Source organism: Octopus bimaculoides, chromosome 7, assembly GCF_001194135.2.
Source record: "Octopus bimaculoides isolate UCB-OBI-ISO-001 chromosome 7, ASM119413v2, whole genome shotgun sequence".
In the NCBI taxonomy this organism is placed as follows: Eukaryota; Metazoa; Mollusca; class Cephalopoda; order Octopoda; family Octopodidae; genus Octopus; species Octopus bimaculoides.
In genome coordinates, this window is record NC_068987.1 from 8,663,685 (window position 1) to 8,690,825 (window position 27,141).

Genomic DNA, 27,141 nt, shown 5'->3' on the forward strand with positions numbered 1-27,141 from the left:
AAAAAAAAAAAAAAAAAAAAAAAAAAAAAAAATTCACAGACGTCAATCGTATGTAGAACAATATCAAAGATAATGTTAATAGTTTTAATGTATAAAGAATTCTTAAAATCTCCGTAAGTAACAAACAAAATACCATTTCTTCTTGTGTCTGTTACTCACATACGTTGTCAGTTTTTTTTTTTTCTACTTTGGTCATACGATATGTAACCCATTAATCTATCAGAAGCAACATAAGTCCTTTTGCTCACTTCACTTCTTTCTGGAATAGCACCTATTACCCATCTCTCTCTCCATAGCAGCCAGCATATGTTCCAATACTACTTTCTCTCTTTAGCTACACTTACCCCCCACCACCACCGCCCACTCTCTCTTGCCCTTTAGGTGTCTTCACACTTCCTCTTAATTTTTTTTTACCTCACACTCCCTGTTTTGTGGTTTCTGAACATACATACTAATACACACATGCACACGCACAGGTACACAATATTCCACACAGGCACATCAAATTTTGTAATACATGATGATATAATATATGAACATCCCCTTTGAAAGAAACGGCGACAAAGTTCCACATCATTAGAAATGTTAAGATGCAAAGTATCAGGTTTCTGTAGCAAGGAGACATCAGGTATACACCAATGCATCATGTATCTATTATTTGTATTTAGTCTACAACACACCTTCTAAGTAAAATGTACCTACAATTTACTTGTAGCTAAACCCTTTATTAATATTCTTCTACTTACTATAACCATTGGTTTCAGCCCTTCAGTAAAAAAATATTCTTACTCAGTTTCTCTGGTTGATAAATAGGTATTTTTCTCTGTTAACTGTGAATTATAAGCATTCAACAAGAACGTCTGCTATAAGAATGCACAAATAACTAAACTTACAATTTAAAAAAAAATGCATACACTGCATATGAACATATACTCTTTTACTTGTTTCAGTGATTTGACTGCGGCCATGCTGGAGCATCGCCTTTAGTTGAGGGCTGGTAACAGGAAGGGCATCCAACCATAGAAAATCTGCCTCAATAAACTCTGTGTGATCCATGCAAGCATGGTGGGAAATTGGAGGTCAAACGCTGATGATGATGCTTGCACAAATAAATGTCAAGCAACTCAAATATAAGAAGAAGACTGAGAAAGTTACAGAAAGAAGTGGTGAAAATTGATTTCAGGATACTGAACCTTACAAAGGAAATGACTATGACATGTGATGAAACACTGTACTGGGGAAAAAAAAAAAATCTGTCTAAGATATGAACATTATGATTATCATCATGATCATCATCATCATGACAAAGATGACAATGATGATGAACATGCAAGTGGATATCAATTCAGGATGGAAAAATTGCAGATAACCAAAGCAAAGCAAAGCTGAATTTGTTTAAATCTTAAACAGTTAGATATTACAAATGACATGACATGACTGATGCATGAAGTAATGGCAGAGTCAAGAAATAAAATACTAAACCAATGACAAATATGCCGGCAAATTCACACGATGAAATTTTTATTTTTAATTACCAGACAACTTTAAAATTACGTAGCTAGATTAAAATGTGCTCTGATAAATTTCGGTTTGAAGCAGAGATTATCAAGATGGAGCAAGGTTATATTGCTAAAGTTGGTAAACAAATTAGAGGATGGTAGAGATAGAAAGAAAAGAAAAACAAGATCTGCCAAATCAATGTATGAGAGCAAACGATTGCATTACTGATAGAAAGAAGTTATACAGAAAACGGAAAACAGGTATATAAAGGCTGATGCAAAATGATGTAAAATGATGTAAAATGAACCAGCATATCAAGATTACAGTAAAATTTCGAATTACAGAAGAGCGTTTGTTGATCTACTCAGATGTTTAATCCAGATAAGTATCTGGTGCTGAATGTTGGGAGTAAAATATAGAGGAGAAATTAGCATAAGAATATTAAGAATACCGTACAGTCAATCAACATATGTACATCACTCATAAAATAATATACATCACTCATAAAATAATAGTCTGACCTAATAAAACTACTTAACTTTCTTTATAAATAAAGAAATAAGAAAGACTCTTGTGAAAAATATCACACATTTTACAGCTTTACAAGATTCTGTCACCAGACTGCAACCATGCTGGGACACAATCTTCAAGGGTTGGTCAACAATATCAACCCCAGCACTTATTATCAACTGGAACTTATTTTAACAATCTTTGTTTGTTGAACTGGTAGGTTATGGGACATAATGGGATAAAATATAAACGACACTAGTTAATATACTGGTGCAAACATAAACATGGTCACAATTTGTGAAGGAGTTGTACATGTGCTTCGTTGATATGGAAAAGGCATTTGATAGGGTTCCAAGGAAGGTGATTGAGTGGGCATTGAGGAAGAGAGGTGTACTAGAGGTAATAGCGAGGGCAGTGATGAGTTTGTATGAGGGGGTAAAGGCAAGAGTTAGAATTGGATCAGAGCTGTCAGAGGAGTTTGCGGTGAAAGTTGGTGTGCATCAGGGATCAGTGTTGTTATGTTGTTGTTTGCAATAGTGGCTGATGTGGTGATGGAGAGTGCAAAAGAGGAACTGCTAATGGAGATACTGTATGCAGATGACCTTGTTCTCATGAGTGAGACGATGGAGGGATTGAGGGAGAAGTTTTGGAAATGGAAGGAGGCGTTTGAAAGCAAGGGTTTGAAGGTAAACCTCAGGAAGACAAAGGTGATGGTGAGTGGGGTGGAAGGAGGAAGTGTTAGTGAGTAAGGTGGATCAATGGGGTGTTGTGTGTGGGATGTGAGAAATGGATCCATGGTAGATGTACGAAAATGAAGACGGTGACTCCAAGATTGGCGAGAGAGTTTGTTTGTGGCAGATGTAAAGATGGAGCAGGAGGGCTGGCAGAATCACTGGAAACACTATGTGACAAAATGAGAAACTGGGTGCGATTTATACATGAGGAAAAGCTAAAAGTTATGAAGGAAAAAATTTTGTACTAAATTAGGTGTGTGGAGGCGCAATGACCCAGTGGTTAGGGCAGCAGACTCGCGGTCGGAGGATTGCGGTTTCAATTCCCAGACTGGGCGTTGTGAGTGTTTATTGAGCGAAAACACCTAAGCTCCATGAGGCTCCGGCAGGGGATGGTGGTGACCCCTGTTGTACTCTTTTGCCCCAACTTTGTCTCACTCTTTCTTCCTGTTTCTTGAGTAAAGCTGCGATGGACTGGCATCCCATCCAGCTGGGGGGAACACATACGCCATAGAAACCGGGCCCATGAGCCTGGCTAGGCTTTGAAAGGGCTACGAAATTACGAAAATTAGGAGTGCAATCTATACATGAGTAAATACAGTACATTAATTGGCAGATGCAGTGTATAATCGGTAGAGCATCAAACAAAATATCTTGTGGTGAGAAAATACCTTGTGGCATTTAATTGTATCCGATTATATTTTTATTACAAATCTTCTCTAGTTTCCTTTTACCTTTCATCCTTCCACGGTTGGTAAAACATATTACAAGGGAGGATATCATTAATTATACTCTAGAAGTCAGTATTTCAGCATGGCTACAGTTCAATGGCTGGAACTTAGAAAAGAATAAAAAGACCTAAAACTTGCCACTTGATTCCACAAAATATACTAGGATCAAAATTCATTAATTTAATTTTTTGCAGTCAGCAGTGCAGTTAAATACACTGCCAAAAACACACTGGCCTCCACTACTCACGTAGCTAGAGGGAATTAAAGCTAAAAGTAATAAATAGATTCACTATCGTTATCACTGCATGATAAGAATTTCAGCGAAGCAGAACAGCAGATGGAAATAGCAATGAAAATATATGTTAATAGTGTGTGGAGTGGGGGACAAGTTAAAGATTGATGTCGAGGCATGAAGTTATCTTGGAGCAAATTGCTCCAGCTTGGCAATGACTTAGATATGATCAAAATATATTTATGCAGTAAACATGAATAGCTTCTTGACCACTGTGAAATATTTTCAATTCTAAAAGCTGAAGTTACATAATGTATGGGGAAGAACACTGGCGTCTATTAAAAGAATTCTTAAAATGTTTTGATCCAATTTCAACTTGAAGTCTCCACATGTAATAAGTGTCTAGAATTGATAAGACATTATTTTTAAAAATTAATAAAAAGAACTTGGTTTATAGTAAGAGGTAGGCCAGACAACACATGGAAGGATTTAGAACTGATTAAGAGTACTGGAAATTACAGACGGAATAATTATGAAACGAGACTGGGTGAAAGAAAGAAAGAAGCAACTTAAACTTACACATAGAAGCAGGCATTCAATGATGATATTTGAAATTACTAAATCTTTCTTTAAAATTCAATGAGTATTTTGAAGTCGAATGCAGTTGGCTACATGACAGGCAACCACTTGCCAAGCTTTTGCTTCAATTAAACATGCTTTGTTACATATGTAAAGTTGGTCTGGTAACAATTAGAGCCAGGTGGATTTATTCAGGGGGAAGACAAAAAAAAAGAAAAGAAAAATTTTGATGATGATAATGATTATGATTGCAATGAACATTAGAGGCAAGGTGAAAGTGATTTTTCTTTTCTTTTTTTTTTTAAGAGAAAAAATTTGGAAATTTGTTATTAAAAAAATGCTTTAACCATTTTGTTACCATATTTCCATTGAAATACACTGCATTTGTTTCAATTAATTTTGAAAATAATGACAAATTAATTAAAATGACAGTCATTGATGAAAGGTTTTAATCTATTAATTTAAAACTGGAAGTGTGTATCAGGACCAATGGCAGTCTCAGGTGTGTTGGTACCAAAATGATTAAACAGTAAAATCTTTTAATTTAAGTCGGACAAGACTGATAATAAACAACCGATTCAAAAATACTGAGGGTACTAGCTCAAAAGATTTGTTAAAACTGGATCAATTAAATTATAGAAAATAAAATACTGATCTACCAACAATATAATTCAGGTCTACAATGACCAGTGACGGACCTCTACAAGATCCTACAAGCTTTTCTCACAAACAATATTGCATGAAATTTTTTTTTTCCACACTACAACATTGTAATGCTTAGCTACATAATGAAACATAAATTTTTAAAATACACCTAGACATACAGTTTAAGACCTATACACCTAGTATACAGTTTAAGACCACAGACTATTTAAACTAGTGAAAGCACATAGCCAAGTGGTTAGGGTGTCATATTTATGATAATAAGATCGTGGTTTTGATTCCCAAACCTGTGTTCTTGAATGAAATATTTCATTTTATGTTCTTTCTGTCCAATCAGCTGTAAATGGCCCTGCAATAACTGATATCCCAATCAAGGGGAATGTTGAGATCTCAGTCACTTACACACCATGGAAACCAGGTAACCAGCAAGGTATCTCAAAAGAAATTAAATGAGAAAAATAGCCTCCAACATTCAAATGATACCTGGACAAATTCCTCCAAGAAGTACCAGACAAACCATCAACACCTGGATACATCTCAGTCAACAACAACTCCTTGCTCAAGTGATCGATGGTGTCTCAAAATGTGACTTAAAAGACCTCTCTAGGTGGTGCTATTGAGTTAGTCAAGGCCTGGACCATTAATGGCCGAAACCAATTTAAGTTATCAAAGTTAATTGATCAAGGTACCTCAAATCACTAAACCACTTAACTTTTAGTAATCAATATCAGCTGCTTCTCTACAACTAATCTTGTCTTGAGTTTAAGCACCTTATATAAACCTTAGGGAGCTATAACAATTGAATACTTCAACTACAGCCTCTACAAGTCAACAAGGAGGTGAAAGTCCTTACATGGTCACACAACCTACTAGAAATAGGAGGTAAATCTTCCTTAAATCAAACAATCTTCAAAAATGAAGAAAAAAAAAAATCACCTTAGATAATGTAGTCCTACAAATTTTTAAAAAATAGGATGGTCATATGGTTGGAATGTCTTTGATTATAAAATCTGTTTGATTAAATTGACCTGGAAGCAAAATAACAACTTTCTGATATATGAAAACAGATTAGGTAACAAACTTGTAGGTAACATGACTGATCTGTTACAATGCATCTCTTACACATTCCATTCAAATTTATATCCTTTCCTAAATAAAACCGAAACCTAATGCTTGAGTGGAAAAAACCACCACTGCCTCCGCCACCACCACTTGTAGCCAGCCATATTTATCACCAGTTCAAAATAACACAATATACTCTCTTGTAAACCAGGCTACGTTTATCATGAATTGATCTGTGATAACACAGGTCGGTGATCATTGAAAGGCTCCTTGTGTTTGTACTACAAAAATGTGTCCCATCAATCACCCACAATGCACTTGCGTTTACATGACTATGCTGCAAAGCTGCCTATTTTTTTATACAGATTTAGGTATTTGCACCTTTCAACAAACGATCAGTGAACAGAGAAAGTCAAAAAGTGGCTGATCCTAACAACACAGGTGAGTGTATTCTGTTCAGGGAAAAGTAGAGATGATCAACAAAATACAGGACAGTGAAAGCTTCACTGCTGTGGCTCGTAAGTTTGGTGTCAATAAATTTACTAATTATCTAATTTTTTTTTTTTTACTGAACCTTTGTGATAAATGAGGACAAATGTGCTACTATTTTTATTGGCACAGTGAATGACTTAACTGGTGGAACACTGGCCAAAATGCTCAGTACTTTCTTTATTGATTTGAGTTTGATTCCTGGTGGTACCATTGTGTTCTTGAGCAAGACACTTAATTTCACATTGCTCCGGTTCACTCAACTGACAAAAATGAACTGTACCTGTATCTCAAAGGGGCCAGCCTTGTCATTTTCTGAGTCTCATTGAGTCCCCCTGAGAACCACATTAAGGATAAGTGTGTCTGGGGAGTGCTCAACCACTCTGCAGAGTAATTCTACAAATAGGCTGTTCCAATGATCAGATCCACTGGAACCCTTGTCATCGTACCCGACAGAGTGCCAGTGTATATATGTATGTTTGTCTTCATATTTTAAGTTCAAATCTGACGCTGGTTCATTCATCCAGGGTCAATAAACAAGTAGTTACTAGTCAAGCACTGTGACTGATCTAATCAACTACATTGCCACTCTTCAAACATTGTGGCTTTGTGCTCATATTAGGCATTATCAACATCATCATTATTATTATTATTATTATTATTACTAAGATAGCTTAAACAACTATAGTCGTTATTGTTGTTTGTTTATGTTCTTTCTGATGCAACCCATATTGTTGGAAACCATACCAAGATATTCTTCTCTAAAAATAGGAGTAAGAGAAAAAAAATGGCAAAATGAAACACTGTTTGTTCTTTTAAATGTTTTGAGTTGGACTGAACCATCCTGTCTAACTCATCCTAAATAGTCTTCTTAATAACTTACAGAGAGCTACTTTCTTTTCTTCAATTTTTTTAATTTTTATTTTTAAGTAATATATAGTAGATGCAGGCAAGACTGTGTGATTAAGAAGCTCACTTTACAATGCTGTAGTTACAGGTTCAGTTTCACTGCGTGTCACTTTGGGTAAGTGTCTTCTATTATAGCCCCAGGCCAACTGATACTTTGTGAATGAATTTGGTAGATGGAAACTGTGCTGAAGCGGCGAGCTGGCAGAAACGTTAGCACACCGGGCGAAATGCTTAGCGGTATTTTGTCTGTCGTTACGTTCTGAGCTCAAATTCCGCCGAGGTCGACTTTACCTTTCATCCTATCGGGGTCGATAAATTAAGTACCAGTTGTGGGCAATAAAAAAATAAGGAAACTGTGTTGAAGCCAGTCATATACATGTGTGTGTGGCAACTGGGTGTTAGTTTGTTTATGTCCCCTTAACTTAGTGGTTTGGCAAAAGAGACCAATAGAATAAGTACCTGACTAAAATAATAAGTAGTGGGTTTGATTTATTCAACTAAACCCGTCACGGCAATGCTCCAGCATGACTGCAGTTGAATGACTGAGATAAGTTAAAGACAAAAGATAGTATGTAAGCCGCTACTAATTAATCTTTAAGATCTTTAAGAAGATTCAACTAAATCGAGAAAACGGATATCAAGAATAGCAAACAGTAATTGTAAAACATTTGCTCCGGAACATATATTTCTTAAGTTACAACACATTTAAAATACGCCAGAACCAAGGAAGAAATTTCTACATGATCACTTAACCTACTAGAAATAGCAGCCAAATTTCCCCCAAGACAACCATACTGTTTTATTTGAAGAAAAGCTTACTTTATATAGTCCCATATAAAAATCACCACTAAAACTAGTAAAGCACTGATTCAGAATATGTACCGATAATTGCAAGATTATCTATATATATGTATCAGACATCCAATCAATGCCAGAATTACTAACTTTGGTAGGTTTTCAGAGAGCTAATGTTAGTTTAAGTATTTTAGGATGTTGGCTAGCACATCAAAGGGTACACATTAACCCTTTAGCATTCACATTACTCTGTCAAGTTGAACACTTATTTAATCCCAAGGTTTTGAATGAATTATGCATTATATCGTAGCTTTGAGATTTTGGTGGTGTGACTGTATACTTTTAGAACGACATTGTAGGGTAAGTATAAGGGGCCAGATTTGGACAGTTTGAGCATAAAACAGATAGAATATTTGGATTGGATATGGCTGGTTTAAATACTAAGTGGTTAATCTAATGTCTCACCAGCATTGTGTTGAATTGTTATGAAAAATAAGAGTCACCTCTCAATAGCTCAACTAATGAAACAAAACATTAATAACACAGAGGATGACACATCACTACTGAAGTCAAATGACAAAAATGTTTAAATAACAAAGGTTTTTATTAGAGTGCATTAATGAGCTCACAATTTTGCCATAGGCAAAAGCTTTCAAGAAATTCATGTTTTTCTCAAGCAAGATGTTTTTCAACTATTTAATGCCATAAAATTATAGAAAATATCAGCATATTTCACATATGTCACAAATAATCATTTAGAAATTAATAATATACATAAAAAAAAAACACAAGTAAAAATTCGTTTCAAATTTAGGTTGTATCAACAATTTCTACCCAACATCCTAAATGTTGCCTACTTTATGTATTAAACAACTTATACAAATAAACTGAATGCCTCTTTGTTCTATAATCCTTTAATCAAACTGTTTTCCAGGTCAAATCAGATTGTAAACATTGTGATTAACATGACCTTCATGTATAATAAATAAACTAGTTTCTTTTGATGAGAGCACAAGGCCTATTTAAATAGAAAGTAGTATACTCAACCGAATTGACTCTAGTATGTTATTGACTGTTATTTGATCAACACCAGCAATATTTGAACTCACAATAAAGAGGAGAAATTTAATTTACAAAAACTGAAAAGCAAGGTGATCCATTGTTTAAATCAGGGGGAAAGAACCCCTTGTTTCTACGTAAAATTTTGACCACATTCAAATGTTAAACCAACTCTTGACAAAGCTCTCTAAAAATCCATATGGTAAAAAATTAGTTTAAATCTTAAAACCCAAACAACAATTTAATATAGTTGCTTTCAAGACCTCTTAAAACATAAACAAATTTCCTTAAGTTCTTTCATCTGAAATACACTGCCTGTTTCAATTAATTTTGAAAATAATGAAAAATTTAGTAAAATAAATTATTAAGATAGTGTTTGGAACATAATTTAACATGAAATTTTGATAGAAGGTTTTAATTTCAAACAGTTTTAAAACAGAGATTATATAATGAGGGGAAATCTTGAGTAAGTTGTATCAAAAGGGTTAAGTTATAATGCATGCTTTATATTAATTGAGAATCAAAATACTTATGGTGTATCATATTCTTATTGCAAATTAGCATTTAATATTTGTTTTCCTTCCAGCACTCATTTCCAAAAATCTATTTGAAGACATTTACTGTCAGACCATACATTTGTTATTGGTGACAAATAGACAGATGATAAGACAGATGTATTGTTATAAATTATATGGAAACCTACATAATGAACATAGAAACATGACAAATTTACCTATATCTCTGAGCAATATTTAGTTTCTTTGCTTATTTATATTGAAGGTTTTAAAATAAATTTTGTAAAATGCAACACAATAACCTCTTCTGAACTGACTAATTTTCTTAAAAGAAAGGAGTTACTAAGTAAGTGCTTTGGTCATTATAAATTGGATACATGGTGTATATGCATGTCACACTTGTGAAGATTTTGGTTGTAGTTCATAAAAAATCCAACCTTGAAAGTTATTATTTAACTAAGCATATAAAATAACAACACATGAAAGGAATGCTCCATTTAGATGAGTCAGCATTTTAAAAAGAATTTTCATGCAATCAAATTTCAAAAGATATTCAAGAAACTACTTCCATAATGCAAGCAAGTTATATCCTCTGGCAAGTTATGAAGTGTATGAGCTAATTGCAAAAAAATTGAAATCACACATGAAAGGTGAGTTAAAGAGCTAACAGTTACTGCGATACAAATTTTCAATTCTAGCAATATTAGCTTGCCTGAAAATATTAGTTTATGATTGGAGGACAGTTGCTGACCATAAAAAAGACAAGACGGCATACAATAATATTTAAGTATTCTTGAAAGAAACTTTTTCAGAATTTCTATTTTATGCAATAGCAGTACATGAAACAACCAAATGTTGTGTATGTAGGACAATTGGCTTATTTTTATGTGGAATAATGCCAGACTTTATAATACAAGAAGCTTTACTTATTGAAACACAGAACTACAAGAGCTGGAGACGTTTTTTCTGAGTCAGATTAAAAGTAAATCATTTTAAATTACTCTATCAAAAGCTTAGTGGTATAATTACATACAGAGTAATGATAGGATCTCAAAAAAATAATTTAATTTAATCAAGAAATTATTAAAGAATCCTCAACTAGATTCTAATATCTTAATAGTGCTTTGTTGATAAACAAAATTTATGAGCACATTCTCTAAGAATGAAGAATGCTGTAAAAGTAGAAGCAAAATAAATTCATAAGATATCAGGCATTGGACAACAGAATTTATAGAAACTTTGAGGGATCCAAGAGTGGAAGGGGAAACAAAACTGAATACCAAAAGCTGGAATTATTACTCAATATACTAAAAACAAGGACAAAAACAGTTGCTTTGGACACAGTAAAAAAATAAAGGTTCTCGCTGTCCTAAGATTTGTATGTTCATTCCAGGTAATATGACTGAGCTAAATAAGAGAAACAGTGACGGATGGAGAACCAATAGATGGATGAAGGAAACAAGAATAATCATGATAGACCAAAGTGACAAGTACTGATAGAGTTGAAGAAACTGGATGGGTGGGGGGAAACAAGATATAATGTATACATAAACAGTAAAGAAGCTAAGCAAAGGAGATTTAGCATTGCTTTAAGGATGAGAGGAAGACCATTTTTGAATTTCAAGTTTGTGTGTTATTAAAGAGGAAAGAATCCAGAATGACATCTCTGTGCTTTTCTTCAGTAATAGGTAAAGATTGATGAAAATATAATAGAGGAATCTGCAGAATGAGGAATCAGTCAGAAACTACCAAGGGTGGAGCTGACAAAAGAGAGCCCAACTACTTAAATTTCAGTACATAAAATTATTAATAAGGTATGGCTGTGTGTTTATGAAGCTCACTTTGGAACCATGTGGCGTCAGGTTCGGTTCCACTGTGCAACACCTTTGGCAAGTGTCTTTTACTATAGCCCCGAGCTGACCAATGCCTTGTGAGTAAATTAGGTAGAGGAGACTATGTGGAAGCCCATCATATATATATATATATTACGTGTGTGTGTGTATGTGTGTGCACATATGTGTGTTTGTGTTTCCTCTCCCCATCACTTGACAATTGGTGTTGGTTTGTTTACATCCTCATAGCCTAGTGATTCAGCAACAGAGCCCAGTAGAATAAGTACAAGACTTCTTTTTTAAAAAAAAGTACTGGGTCAATCAGCTTGATGAAAATCCTTCAATGCGGTGCTCCAGCATGGTCACAGTCTAATGACTGAAACAAGTAAAAAAATAAAAGATAAGATGAAGACAAGGAAAGTATTCGTACATTATTTACATTTGATGGATATTTGTCCTCATCTTTTTTGGTAACACAACGTTTCGGCTGATATACCCTCCAGCCTTCATCAGGTGTCTCGGGGAAATTTCGAATCTGAGTTCTCATTCCTAAGGTATTTTCTGATGTTATTATTATTATTATTATTATTATTATTCAGGTCACTGCTTGGAATCGAACTCGGAATCTTGGGGTTAGTAGCCCGCGCTCTTAACCACTACGCCATATGCCTGTGGGTAATTATGCATTGGAAAGTATTGCTTGAAAGAAGTAGATTATGTAGTAAACTCTTTCAGAATGAGAGGAAGGTGTTATTGCCTTATGGCTGTCTGACATAGTAGTACCATAATCAACAGTGACAATGACGAAGATATATTAGAGAAATAATTACAGTTTGGGTTTCTGCAAAGGCTTTCTCTCATCATGTAAAAATCAAGAAGCATGTTTGAAGAATGTGATGCTGTGTAGCAGAAAGTTTTTGTCATTTAAAGTAGATCAGCAGAAGCTGGAGTGAAATGAGCCAGGTATGATCGTTTGGATGTGTAATTTAAGTATGTGTAAAAGCCAGGGCAGAAACGAAGTGAGAGAAACAGCTGGCTGTGAAATGTAGTGAACGATGAATGCAGGAGAGGATGGCCATGCTGGTATGGACATAAAACATAAATGAACAACACATGATGGGTGCAAAGTGTTGTGTGCTGCCAGTGAAAAGTATTAGTGAAAGAAGACCAAGGAGGATGTGGGGAAGAAAAGAAATGGAGAGGTCAGATCTTAGAATGCAATGCCTTACAGACAAGGTAACAAATGATCAAGACACATAAGCAATATACTGAACAGCAAATCCATCTAATCAAAGCCAACAAATGAGGAAAAAAAAAAAAAAAAAAAAAAAAAAAAAAAAAAAAGAAACTATTTAAATTGTTGATGATAATATATAGATTAAAATTATTTAAGTGTTTTTTAAATATCTATTTTAAAATAATAATTAAATGGAGGGAATAAATGAAATTGAAAAATAGCTTCTTTTTTTGTTGTTTCTGGAATCATCAAATTTAAAAAAATTCTTTCAAATTAAAAAATAAATCAATTAATAAATATGTAGACTATATCTACATTTAGATACAAACAAACAGATTAGTAAATTAAATGGATTAATGGCTGACGTGAAGAGCAGGCAGCAAGATTAAAAAGAACAAGAATTTGATTAAATAGGATAGTGAGAGGAGGATGAGGAGGAAGAGGAAGTGGAGGAGGATGAGGAGGAAGACGTTATTTCTTACGTTTTTTCTTAAGTCTATCTAAGGTACGCTCTCGTTCTAGAGGGCGGTTATTGCTGACGTCCCCTGAAACAAAACAAATAACAAACAAGTGAAATTCACTCTAAAACAAGATTAAACAGAATGGGGGGAAGAAAAAAAACACTTATACACTTATAAGAGAAATAAAGTATAAATAAAGAGTTCTTTTTCTGTTAAAAAGAAGACTTTTCTTGAAAGTTACCAATAATTTCCTTATATATAATGAAAGATAGCATTTTTTTTAACATGACAAGATAAAAATTTGGCAGAGAAAACACCGGATAAGGTGTTTCAAGATTATCTTCATACAATGTTCACTAGCATTTTGGAAAATATTACATAATATCTCCCACCACCCATCTCTCTTGCACAGACAGAGTTATTATTACTATAATACGCTTGATGTAAGTATATGCATATAAAATGATATATAATATTTTTAAATATACAGAAATGAAGAAAAAAACAATACAATGACACTTATTGGTTAAAATTGTTAGTTGATTTCATATCAGTAGTATTCTTCTACAAAATATAGTTTTACCATAACCAAAATAGTAAATGTGTTATGCCACCATGAGGGGGCACTTATGATCATCCTATCAATAACATTGTTTCCATACAAAACCAATGTCATAACTAAATGGTATGTCCTGTTGCCATGTTTAGATAATTTCTGTGTTTTTAAAGCTACATGCATGAGGTGGGGGAGAGGCCCATGCATAAATGTAATGCATGTGGCTAAATGATTAGGGTTTTCGGATCATCATAAGATCATGAGTTGAGCAAGACACTTTATTTCATGTCACTCCAGTCCACTCGGCTGGCAAAAAATGAGTTGTCCCTTTATATGAAAAGGACAGCCTTGTCACATTCTGTGTAACAGGGAGTTTCTCCGAGAATTACATGAAGGGTATGTGTGTCTACAAAGTGATCAGCCACTTGCATGTTAATTTCACAAACAGAATGATCCATTGATCGGATCCACTGGAACCTTTGTCATCATGACTGACAGAGTGCTCTAGTATAGGTTAAGAAATTCATTTGACAACCAAGTGATTTCAGTTCCTTTCCTATTGCCTGGTACTTTGAGCAAGTATCTTTGGGCTTCAGGGAGGCAAAGTGGCTGAGTTCCTTTTGAGTGTTGGGCCTCACGGAGGCAATGACTGAGACATTTGGCCATTATGTTGTGCTTGAGAAGAAGACCCACCAAGCTGAGCAAAATTGCAGTTGCTGCAGATACCGGTCTCACACAAATGGCACAACAATGTATACTGACCACACCTTCCCACTATTCTATTGAATCTATTATGATCCCTAGGTCTCATAAGGCCAGAGTTTACCCCTTTAGCATTTAAACTGGTCATATTAGGCCCAAATATTCTACCTGTTTTATGTTAAATCTGGCCAGATCAAGCCTCTCACGCCTTCTCTACAATATCATTCTAAAAAATAAATGCATCATCAAAAATCTCAAAGTTACAAAATAATGCATGATTAATTCACAACAATATGAATAAAAAAGCATTACATTTAACAGAGTAATCTGAATGCCAAAGGGTATATAAACCTGGTTTCCATGGTGTATAAGCGACTGAGATTACAACACTCCCTCCTGAATAGGATGCCAGTCCATTGCAGGGTTAACTTCCCGGCTGTGGCTGGAACCCATTACCAGCTGAGTGGACTGGAGCAACATGAAATGAAGTGTTTTGCTTAAGAGCACATCACAATGCCTGGCCTGGGAATCAAAACCACAGTCTTACATGAGTGCAACATCGTAGTCACTAATCTGCACCCCACCTCTCTCACTCACACTTCACTTTCTTCATTATATTTGCACTAAAATGAATGTGAAAATGAAAGTAACATGACTAGTCTAGTAAGAGCCGTCATCTAAATAAACACACGCATACACATTCTGTCTGTCTGTCTCTCTTTCCTTCCCTCTTTTGGTTCCTCCTCAGAAAACTCTATCATTATGAATCATCACCTGTGAATACTCTATGATATTTATAAATTGTACGGTATCTAAAAGCAACCTTAATTTTACTGATTGGTTGCTGTTTTAAGTTTATCTTATCTGACTTTTAGTGATGTCTCCTATAAAATTTTAAATAGTATTGATTTGTCACTAAATTATAAATAATGTATTTGCGTGAAGATGTGAGTTATTTATGTCACTGAATGTATGTGTACAAACATATATAGACACACATGATGATATTTCAACTTCACTCATCACAGATTTTAAAGAAAAATAAGTAGATTATTAGCATTTCACTCAATTTTTATTTTATCATTGTATAAATAAACCATTGAAGGAAATGTCTTTGGCAATTTAATTCACTGAAGTCAAAACCTAAAAATAAAACTACTTCTTCAATAGAAAATATATACATTAAAGCAAAAAGATATGAATTGACATCAATTACAAATGACTATGAATGTCTTCAGTAAAATCTGTTTTAACTCTCTTAAATTCAGTGTGTCTACAGTGAGCGACACAGAAATGAGTACCAGTTCAATTTTGGAATGTTACCTGTATTTGATCCACCACAAGGTCCTGTCCTTGTTGTGGTGTAGTGAATTGTTTGTCTCAATGACATTGGGAGCTATGCCAGCAGAGTGCAAGCTCTTGGTATGGCCTCCCATGTTGGACAGGTCTGAGGATAGAGGCCAAACATGGACCACCTCTTCCCAGAAGTAAAAAATGGGTCAGCGATAAATGATAAATGATGAATTTCTTTATGAAGACAAAAGAATCTTTTCTACTCAAGGCACAAGACCCAAACTTTTTGAGGATGGGTCCAGTCAATTAGATCGACCAGTATGCAACTGGTACTTAATTTATCGAACCTGAAAGGATGAAAGGCAAAGTTGACCTCAGTAGAATTTGAACTCAGAATGTATTCGCCCGGCATGCTGACGTTTCTGCCAGCTTTATGAAGACAAAAGAATACAGATTGAATGAGCTGTAACTGTTTACTTTTTACTTCAGTCATTGGACTGCAGCCATGCAGGGGCACCACCTTGATAGATTTAGTCAAACTTAATCCACACCAGTGCTTATTTTTTTACGTCTGGTACTTCTATAGTCTATTGCTGAACTAACTTATGAGGATGTAAACAAACCAACACCAGTTGACAAGTGATAGTGGCTTATAGCAGATAAGCATACACACATGTAAATATATGTTTCTATCAGCTTGATAAATGGCAAAATAAATTTAATATTTTGACCAGGAAAGCCTGGCTAGCTCCATTTCACAAGGCTTTTTGTGGTTTTTAATTATAATTTTTTTCTACTACAAGCACAAGGCCTGAGATCTAAGGGGAGGGGTTTAGTTGATTGACCCCCCCCCCCACTCACCTCGTAGTTATTTCATCTACTCCAAAAGGATGAAAGGAAAACCTTTGTGGAATTTGAACTCAAAATGTAAAGTTGGATGAAAAGTTATTAAGCATTTTGTCCAGCATGCTAAGAATTCTGCCAACTCACTGCTACACACACACACACACACACATTTTCATCTACCAAATTCATCCCCAAGGTAGTAGTTGACCTGGGGCAATAGCAAAAGAAACTTGCCCAAGGTGCCACACAGTGAGATTGAACCTAAAACCATGTGATTACAAAGTGAGCTTCCTAACTATACAGCCATGCTTTTTCTTTTCTTTTTTATTCTTTTTTAAACATCATCCCAGGGAGTTATAAACTGGAACTATTCAGGCTGGATACTTAACTTCAGTCAAGCATTATTTCAATGACAGGAAATATATTTTATAGACAGCAGACACAGAAAAGAGCAACAACTAACCGTCTTTGCTTGTCAATGCATATGATGATGCTTATAATGGTTAACAACATTTTATGCTTGCCTTAGCCATTAATTCATTCATGATGCATATTTTGAATATTGCAAATTAAAAGCCTTTATGTTCTCCTCATTAATTTTTAATATGTAAGTTTTAGATTTTATATTCAAATTTCAGATTCAAATTTTGAGATTCAAAATAAATAACCGAATAGATAAACCAAATAATTCTATACACCTGCATTGATGGATAACATTTAAGAAGTAAATATATATTTATATGTACAAAACTTGGGTGTGATCTATCTACAGATTAAAGTTTTCAGTTTTTATGCACCTGACATACGATAAATTCATTAAAAAAAGTGCAATGAAACTAACATAATCTGCAAAAGGATAAAACACCAAGAAATCTAAAATGCTTTGAAGTAAGAAAATTCAGACACACTTCAACAATCAGATATTATTTATCAGGTATATAATCTACAGAGTGTGGAGGCAAACTGGCTGGATGGATAAGGTACTGGGCTATCAGCTCTTGTGCTCCAAAATCATATCTACTGCAGGTATTTTTGACATGTTTCCAGGTAAATTACTTAATGCTACACCTTCATCAGTTCGGTATGAGGAATAGTTACAAACCTGAGAATACTAGACTATCCATTCTTATCCTCTCTTAGCTCTATGAAACCTGGAGCTAAAAACTATTTACACTCACACACACACAAACAGGAAATTGGAAAAACCTTTGCTATAATTTATTCACCATTACACATGTTTCATTTGCTAATAGGAGTTACGAAATTGTATTTGCTTTCTACTACATGTACAATTTTACCCGTTTCAGTCATTGGACTGTGGCCATGCTGGGGCACCACCTTGTAGGGGTTTTAGTCAAATGAATTGACCCCAGGACTTTTTTTTTTAAAGTCTCCTACTTATTCTATTGGTCTCTTTTGCTGAATCACTAAATTACGGGGATATACACAAACCAACGATGGTTGTCGAGTGGCGGTGACACACACACAGAAAAAATAGGCTACTTTCAGTTTCGGTCTACCAAACCCCCTCACAAGCCTTTGATTGGCCCAGGGCTATAAGTAGAAGACACTTGTCCAAGGTTCCATGCAGTGGGGCTGAACTTGGACCCATATAGTTGGAAAACAAGCTTCTTACCAGAAAGCCACACCTGTGCTTGTTATAACCTCTCACATAGCCCATCTAAAGAGTTAAAAAGTATTCTTTACTTCCCGAAAATTTAAAAGGACATTTCAATTTATTATGGTTCTGAATATCAATTTTTTTTTAATTAAAAAATGACTGAGGATTAAGTTTTGGAATAAGCACCCAAAACAGTCACAACTTTATCTATTTATTTATTTTTGCAAATTCTGAAAAATATAAAGAGAATACAAATTAGCAAGGCATAATCAAATAGAATTGCAAAAAGGTTTTTTTTTTCTTTTTGCAAAATTGTAATCTGTTAAAAATGATCTTTCATTTTAATTACAACCAGCAGAGCTTCTTGGCGATGACAAAGAATTGTAGCAAAACCATATGAGCCAGATAAGTACGGTTTAAAGGAAATTTGACTGGCTACGATATAATGGTCTCTTCTGTTAGTGCACATATACATACAGAAGAGAGGTAGTTGTGATTTAAGGCAGATTTAGTTGCTGTTTCTAATCAGTTGAAGTACCACATAGAGGTCTTACATGTTGGTTCATACTGAAGTATATATATGTCTGTATATATATATATATATATATATATATATATATATACACACACACAATCAACTAAAACAGAACATTGCAGTTAAAGAAGATTCAGCTGCTATTTGTAACAAGTCTAGCTACATAATAACAGTCTTGCTCGTTGGTTCACACATAAATACACACACAAGCCAGTAGGTTGATGTCTGGAGAAAAGTTGGCTGCCTGTTGATCAGTACACCAAGTGCAGTTCAGGCATTACATTATTAATTAAAAGGAGACTTCTGTTAGTATGACGCCATTTTTAAGATCTTCAGAGCATAGACATGCATCATTTATTGTTGCTATTTATGTAATTTCATATTTAAGGGGTTCAGTAATTGGAACCAGAGTTGCTAATCCAGGTTGTATCGTTTACCGGTTTCAGTCATTGGACTGCGGCCATACTGGGGCATTGCTTTGAAGTGTTTTCTCAAACAAATCAATCCCAGTACTTACTTTCAAGTCTGGTATTTATTCTATTGGTCTCTTTAGCCAAACTGTTAAGTTTTAGGGAACATAAACAAAGCAACAGCATTTATCAAGCATTGGTGGTAGTGGGAGACAAACGCAAACACATGAGGGGCTTCTACACAGTTTCCATCAGCCAAATTCACTTACAAGGCATTGGCTGCTATAATAATAGAAGACATTTTCCCAAGGTGTTATGCAGTGGAAGTTAACCCGAAACATTGTTGCAAAGTGAGTTTCTTAACTACACAGCCATGAAAATTTCTTTCAGTTTTACTGGTTTATTGTTTTGGATGTTTAACCTCGTTCTGTCATGTATGTATATGTGCAGAAAATAAGATAGTTTTCAGTAAACAACTTTGAATATACTGAATAACACTGATTGTGTAATGTTGACCTTACAATATATGCACTTCTGTTTTTTGTTTCACTTAAGAAAAGCGAGCTGTTTCAATGTGTTTTTACAGCGATTATAATAATCTAAATTAAATCCTTTTTCCCATATATTGTGTGCATACACAAAAGATTTCTTTTTACCAGTATTTTATTGCTCATAGTTAAGTCTACACATTAAACATGAGTGCATATTACACTCAAATAAAAATATGGCAATTATTACTGTTACAGTTATCTGACCTTCTTTCTCAATGTTTGAGAATTGTGAATTAAATGAAGCAAAAAAAAGCAAATTAATTTGATTATAAAATTTCTCAAGATGAAGCAGAGTGGATGTGTATTTTTAGATGATGAATTGACCTCTTAACATAGCATCAAACAGTGAATTAAATAGACATATAAACTTCACTCTACTTTTTTTTTAGTAAATCAAGATTAGCAGCTTGTCAATAAAGATAAATAAATTGAAACTTCACATATAATTGTAACTATGAGAAATGAATCGATCATTTTAGTTTCTTAGTATTTACAATAATATCAGAAATAAAAAGTAGTTACATATATATTATTTTTTTTTCATCAAAGTCTGTAAACCAAGTGAATCATGATAAAATAAATCTTATCAATGTTTCATGCTTGGGTTCACAATGGGTTGGCTTCAAAGTTTTCTTCTGATTCACCTACATAAAACTGCCTTAGTTTTCTTCTAATGTTATCAGCAACTATTTCACTATTATCATCTGTGGGTTCCTACTATATCTACTAGCAATTTCCATTTATTTCAGACTCTCTCTCTCTCTCTCTCTCACATACACACACACAAAATAAATAAAATTTCACATATAAGATTCTTTCAAAATTAGCCCTATCATGCTTATTTCAACTGTTGCCTCTTTATTCCCTACATAGAATTCCCTATTGCACAAATCACTGAACATTTTAAAGATAAAGTCATGTTTGGTATAATAACAAAAAAGGTGAAACAGTTTCCCCAAAGTAATGGCTAAGTGAATCAATTGGAACACAAGGCCGAGTTTCCTGGTATCTCTGGACACATAAAGGTTTGCGTTTGCAATTTGGATGTAGATGAATAAAAGCTGGATTTGATTGAAAAACCAAGAACTGAATTTAGCAAAACTTTATATTCAGTCACACATTTTCTGTTAAAAGCATTAATGGAACATTTAGCTGCCAAAATTTGTATGTGCTATGGTAATGCAGTAAATCCACCTGTGTCTGGGTATATTCTGCAACAAACATATATCAATAACAAGGACTCGATTTACCTGTGTGATAATTGTTTTTAACATAAACACACAGTCATATATTCGATAGAAGAGAATCAGTGGATCAAATGAATTTCAGTAGTTGACTGGTACTTTATTTCATCAATCCTTTGAAAGATGACTGACTAAGTTGACCTTGGAGAAATTTCAACTCTGAATACACAAATGTACAGAGCCAAAACAAGTAATGCCAGGCATTTTGCCCAATGTTCTAACTATTCTTCCAGTCCACCATCCTAATTTATCCTTGTGTTAAAACTATAGAGACCATTCACAGATGATGCTGACAGTATTTGCGAAGTAAAATGATACAACAGGTAACACCTTTAAAAGATTATCTCTTTAGCATTCAGATTTTTCTGTCAAATGTAGCACTTATTCATTCATGTTGTTTTGAATTGATCATACATTATCTTCTAGCTTTGAGATTTCAATGATGTGATTGTTTATTTTTGAAATGACAGTGTAGGGTAGGTATGAGAAGGCAGATCTGGCTGTTTTTAACACAAAACAATAAGAATATTTGAGCTGGACATGGCCAGTTTAAATGCTAAAGGGTTAAAATGTTTTATGTAGGGACAGATGTCAAGAATTAAAAAAAATATCTCTTTTTCTTCTTTTTTTTTGTGAAAAGGAGATATACAGATAATACTTCTCATTACCTGGTTCTGTTATTACCTACTGTAAAAGAATCTAAGCAAATGGTACAACATGACAAATGATACAATAATAGACAGACCATCATTAACAGGACAAAGTCGACAGGGAAGCTTTATAAGGCCTGATGCCAAAAATTTAAAAACTCTATCCTCGACTGCAGTTTCTTTTCATGTCTCACAAAGTTGTCCTTGGAGGTGGAGGCAAGATACAATGCAACATTTGCATTTGAAAAATGGTTTAGTTTTTATTATGACAAGAATTGTGCACAACGGTGTAAGAACAGTATCACTCTAATAAATATTTGGATATATTTATCTAGAATAACTTTTCGTAGAATTAAATATGTTCACACAGAATGCACTCCATACTACTCCCAATATAGTTACGATATTAAACTAATATAGTAACCAATACAGATGATCAATGTTGTCAACTATTTGACAGTTCGCACGGTTTCTTTATTTTATTGAAATGCATTAGTCCACTTTCAGTCACGTGGGGGTGGTCAGGATCCTCCCACAAGAGTTTTCAAGACATTTTGACACAAATCATCATCATCATCGTTTAACGTCCGCTTTCCATGCTAGCTTGGGTTGGACGATTTGACTGGGGACTGGCGAACCAGATGGCTACACCAGGCTCCAATCTGATTTGGCAGAGTTTCTACAGCTGGATGCCCTTCCTAACGCCAACCACTCCGAGAGTGTAGTGGGTGCTTTTACATGCCACCGGCATGAAGGCCAGTCAGGCAGTACTGGCAATGGCCATGCTCAAAATGGTGTATTTTATGTGCCACCTGCACGAGAGCCAGTCCAGGGGCACTGGCAACGATCTCGCTCGAAAATCCTACGAAGGCCAGTCAGGCGGTACTGGCAACGGCCATGCTCAAAATAAAAATAGATGTAGTCAAATTGAGCTACCTCAACCATTCATCTTCAAAGAATACAAAGTGGTGGAGGTAAGTATGAAGGCTGAGGAATTCAAAGAACATGTTAAATACAACAGCATTGCTTTTTTTTGTTCTTTTTTGCAATCATAAGCTGGTAAAATGCAAACCCTAAAGAAACAGGCAGAGAACAAATATGATGCACACAGACAACATAGTTAAATAACGGTCATCAAAAATTTGGTGAACTGAATTTCAGACCAGCTCACCTGATCATCATCAAAAAAGGAAAGGTTAGTTGCAATGGTTACATTAGCTATTACAATATTAAACTTGATGTACAATGGATTGGGATAATGAAATGTACAGGAAGATTAGGTCATACATATAACTACGGGCCTCGTCATCACTAGCTCTGTCAAAGCTTTTTTAGTGAGACGCCCCACCCTAGTAGAATACAGGGAAGACTGGAGCCTATGAGGAAGTCTCTACATATGTTCAACTAAAAATAACAGCTAAAACTGACAGGATAATGTGGTAATTCATAGAAAAACATAAATGATAGAGACATTTATCTGATGGCTCTATTTAAGGGTCATTAAGGTAAATGATACTGTATAATTTGGGTTTTACCTGCTAAAAAGATATTTTTCCTTGTAAAAGTCTTTTTTTTTTTTTAAATCTTCAATTAGTGAACCAAGTTAACTAAAAAGACTATTTTCACCTTAGATCTTTTTTAACTGTTCCTAAAGTAACACATGCCTACTGTTGATAGTTAAGCTAAAGGTGTAACATAACTATAAAAACTGGTTAAAAAGTTTCAAATTTCTTCTTTAAAATATAGGCATAAATTTGAGAGAAAGCCAAAAATAACAGATTCTGAGCAGGAGACTTCTTTGATTTATTCCACAGCTGCTTTTGGTACACTACTTTCCAGCCATCTGATTATAAAAGCTATATTTACAGGCCAATATTCTATGTACACCTTAATCTGTTAAGATACCATGTATCTATATCATACAGGAGTGTGTGAGAGTGAGTATATATGTGCACATGTTTAGTGTGTATAGATGTATGTAAATATGTACCGAAAAAACAAGGTGAAAACCTATTTAATATTGTGCATTTATCAAGTTTGAGTTTTACAAATTTTTTTTTATGTCAGTACAGAAAAGGAAAAATTACAGATCAAATAAACACAAGTCTTCAGTGATCTATCAGAAATAAGGAGTATTATTTATCAGATAAACCGAACGGTATACATCCTATTAATAGGAGAATATAAGCAATAAATATCATTATCAATAATGAGATAAATCCATATTAATAATTAGTAAAGTAAGATCATAGAAGGACAAACAAAATTAAATTTCTTTAAATTTTTGGATAAGCTCATCTTTAAGAAATTAGGAAAAAAAAATTTACATCTACCATACATTTCAAATGTTATCAGGTGTCTTATTCCAGTGTGTGTATGTGTGTGTGTGTGCATGCGCACGTGCATGAGCATGTGTGTGTGGTACTAAGCAAGATTTGAATAGTAAACTTTATCTAAGTTTAGAAATGTAATTTGAATCCACCCTGGCATTTTGCATACATCCAAAAGAATAAGACACCTGATGAGAAATGGTGATTAAACTGATTAAAGTGTAATGTGGATTTAAATATTAAGAAGTTTTCATTTCTAAAGTTGGAGTTAATAGCGTGAAAGATTATAATCTTACTAACAGCATCTAATCTCTTATATTTAAACATTTAATATTCTAAGGAAATTATAAGGCAGCGAGTGGGCAGAGTTGTTAGCACACCAAACAAAATGCTTAATGGCATTTCATCTGTCTTTATATTTCGAGTTCAAATTCCACTGAGGTTGACTTAGCCTTTCATTCTTTTGGGGTCAATGTAATCAATTTGCACCCCGCCCCAAAATTACTGGTATTGTGCCAAAATTTGAAACCAATATTTTAATTAAATAATAATAATAATGGTTTCTAATTCTGGTACAAGGCCAGTAAGTCTGGGGCAGGGGGCTAATTGAAAACGTCAACCCAAATACTCAACTGGTACTTATTTTATCAACCTTGGCAGAATTTGAACTCTGAATGTGAAAATGGATGAAATGCCACTAAGCATTTTTCCCAGTGTGCTAATGATTCTGCCAGCTTGCCAACCCTAGAAATAATAAGGATAATAATAATTAAAATCCTTTTCACTATAGGCACTAGACCTGAAATTTTGGGGAAGGAAGGCCATTGATTTCATCAAGTCCAGTGCTTAACTAGATTTTATTTCAATGACCCTAAAAGGATGAAGAGCAAAATCAACTTCGGCGGAATTTGAACTCAGAATGTAGTGGCATACAAAATACCACTAAGCATTTCGGCTGGCATGCTAACAATTCTGCCAGCTCACTGCCTTAATAATAATAATAATAAACAAACACCTGAGATGTTCGAAACACTAAGGTGTTGTTACTTTTTAATAATATATATATATTCCTCATTGCCTTATTGTTCTCTAGTTCCACCTGATCAGTCTCATCCTCTCTTCTAAAATGTGAGTAGTCATGTAGCTCCTCTACAGCAAGAAACCTATTCTGTTCAGGTCCTTTTCTTTCATAATTTTACCCATGTTTTGCTCCTCAGCACCAAGCGAGAAAGCTACCCACTACCTCATCCAGGTGCTGGTGGAATAAAAAGAAGCAACCTGTACATGCTGTAATGTGACGGTATTAGGAAGGGTATCCAACCATAAAAATCATGCCAAAACAGACACTGGAGCACAAAGTAGTCCTTGGGCCCACTGGATCCTGTCAAACTGTCTAACCCATGCCAGCATGGAACATAGACCTTAAATGATGGGATGATGATTGATATTTTTATATACATAAATAAATATATATATGACTTTTTGGTGATTACAATATTGTTTTAAATTTTTTTCCCTGATGAATATTAAAATAATTATTGAAAAAAAAAACAAAACAAAAAGGAAGTCTTTTTTTCTTTCTTGAAATTGCTAAGATGAAGAGCAAGTGAATGGAGTATTTTGAATTACTCAGATTAATACAAGTAAAATAATTGTCAGTTCTTTTCTTACCTGCACTGTCTGTTGATAAAATGGTACCATTTTTTGTGAGTCTCTGTTTAAGTTCATGAAGTTCAGCGTCTCTTAATAATAGTTTCTTTTCCAATTCAGTAATACGTTTCTGTAAGAAACAAAACGGTGCACATGAAATATGTAGGTGGTTGTGTGAAACTGGAAGGCAGATCAAATCTACCACCTAATAGTCCTCACAACAGGTTTTCATACAGCCTAATACTGTGGTAGAGAATACTTCCAAGATGTGTCCATGCTGTGGTTTCAGGTTCAACCCCATTGCATGGCACCTTGACTAAGTTTATTCTTCTATAGAACTTGTGAGTGAATTTGGCAGATGGAAACTGTGTGAAGCCTGTCATGTGTATGTGACCAAATTAACACTTAAACTTATTTTTAATTCTGGTACTTATTCTATTAGTCTCTTTAGTCAAACTGCTAAGTTGCAACGACATAAACAAACCAAAATGGGTTTTCAAGCAGTGGTGGAGGACAAACACATGCACACAGGCAAAAGACAGGCTTCACACAGTTTCCGTCTTGAAGGGTCGAGACCAGGCCTAGCCAACTCGAATTATATTGCAGGCCACTTTAATCACAGAAATTCTTTTGAGGACTGCTTGTATACTTTATGCAAATAATAGTCAAATAATCACTGCTGACAGAATTGAAAGCATTTTGCTTTCTCATTCTATTATTCCAATAATGAAGGAATGGTCGTTGATTCAACATGAAATATTATCGTTGCAAAAACAGTAGTATCTTTCTCTTTGGCTTTTCATTACAATCTTTAACTTTTGAAAAAATTTTTAAAATGTTTGTTTAAATAAACAAATTTCAAGAAAGTATCAAGCAGGCTGCAAGATAAAAGTCTGCAGGCTGCATGCAACCCACGGGCCTCAGGTTGGCCAGCCCTGGTCTAGGCAAACAAATCAACTCCAATACATATTTTCATAAGCCTGGTACTTGTTCTATCAGTCTCTTTTGCCAAGTGGCCAGGTTATAAGAATGTAAACAAAGCAACACTGAATGTCAAGTAGGGGTGGACAAACATGATAAGATTCCACACAGTTTCCATCTACTAAATTCACTAGCAAGGTACTGGTCAACCCAGGGCTAGAGTAAAAGACTGAACCCAAAACCATGTGGTTACAAAGTGACCTTTTAGCCATAACAAATTCTGCTTCTAACTAGCAAAGTTCACCACCACTACCACCTCTCTCTCTCTCTCTCTCTCTCTCTCTCTCTCTCATATATATATATATATATATATATATATATATATACATTGACTTTGAAGGTTTACTTTGTTAGCTTTCATCAGACTGCCAGTTGAAAGCTACTCACATCCACACCCCTTTTCTAAGAGTGTGTGTGTGTATTATGTATACATATATATGAATGTGTGTACATGTATATATATGTGT

At 34.5% G+C, this 27,141-nt stretch overlaps 1 protein-coding gene across 12 annotated transcripts in view; it reads right to left on the reverse strand.

The window, feature by feature from the left end:
- LOC106877289 (liprin-beta-1) overlaps positions 1–27,141 on the reverse strand; it is a 370,011-nt gene that overhangs the window by 83,501 nt on the left and 259,369 nt on the right. For 10 of the 12 annotated variants that reach the window (XM_052969202.1, XM_052969201.1, XM_052969199.1 and 7 more), the window contains 2 exons: positions 25,715–25,823; positions 13,327–13,389 (listed from right to left, as the gene is read on the reverse strand). In XM_052969202.1, coding sequence (XP_052825162.1) covers positions 13,327–13,389; positions 25,715–25,823 — 172 coding nt within the window. The remainder of the gene's footprint in view (positions 1–13,326; positions 13,390–25,714; positions 25,824–27,141) is intronic. The other 2 variants (XM_052969204.1, XM_052969203.1) reach the window with 1 other exon arrangement.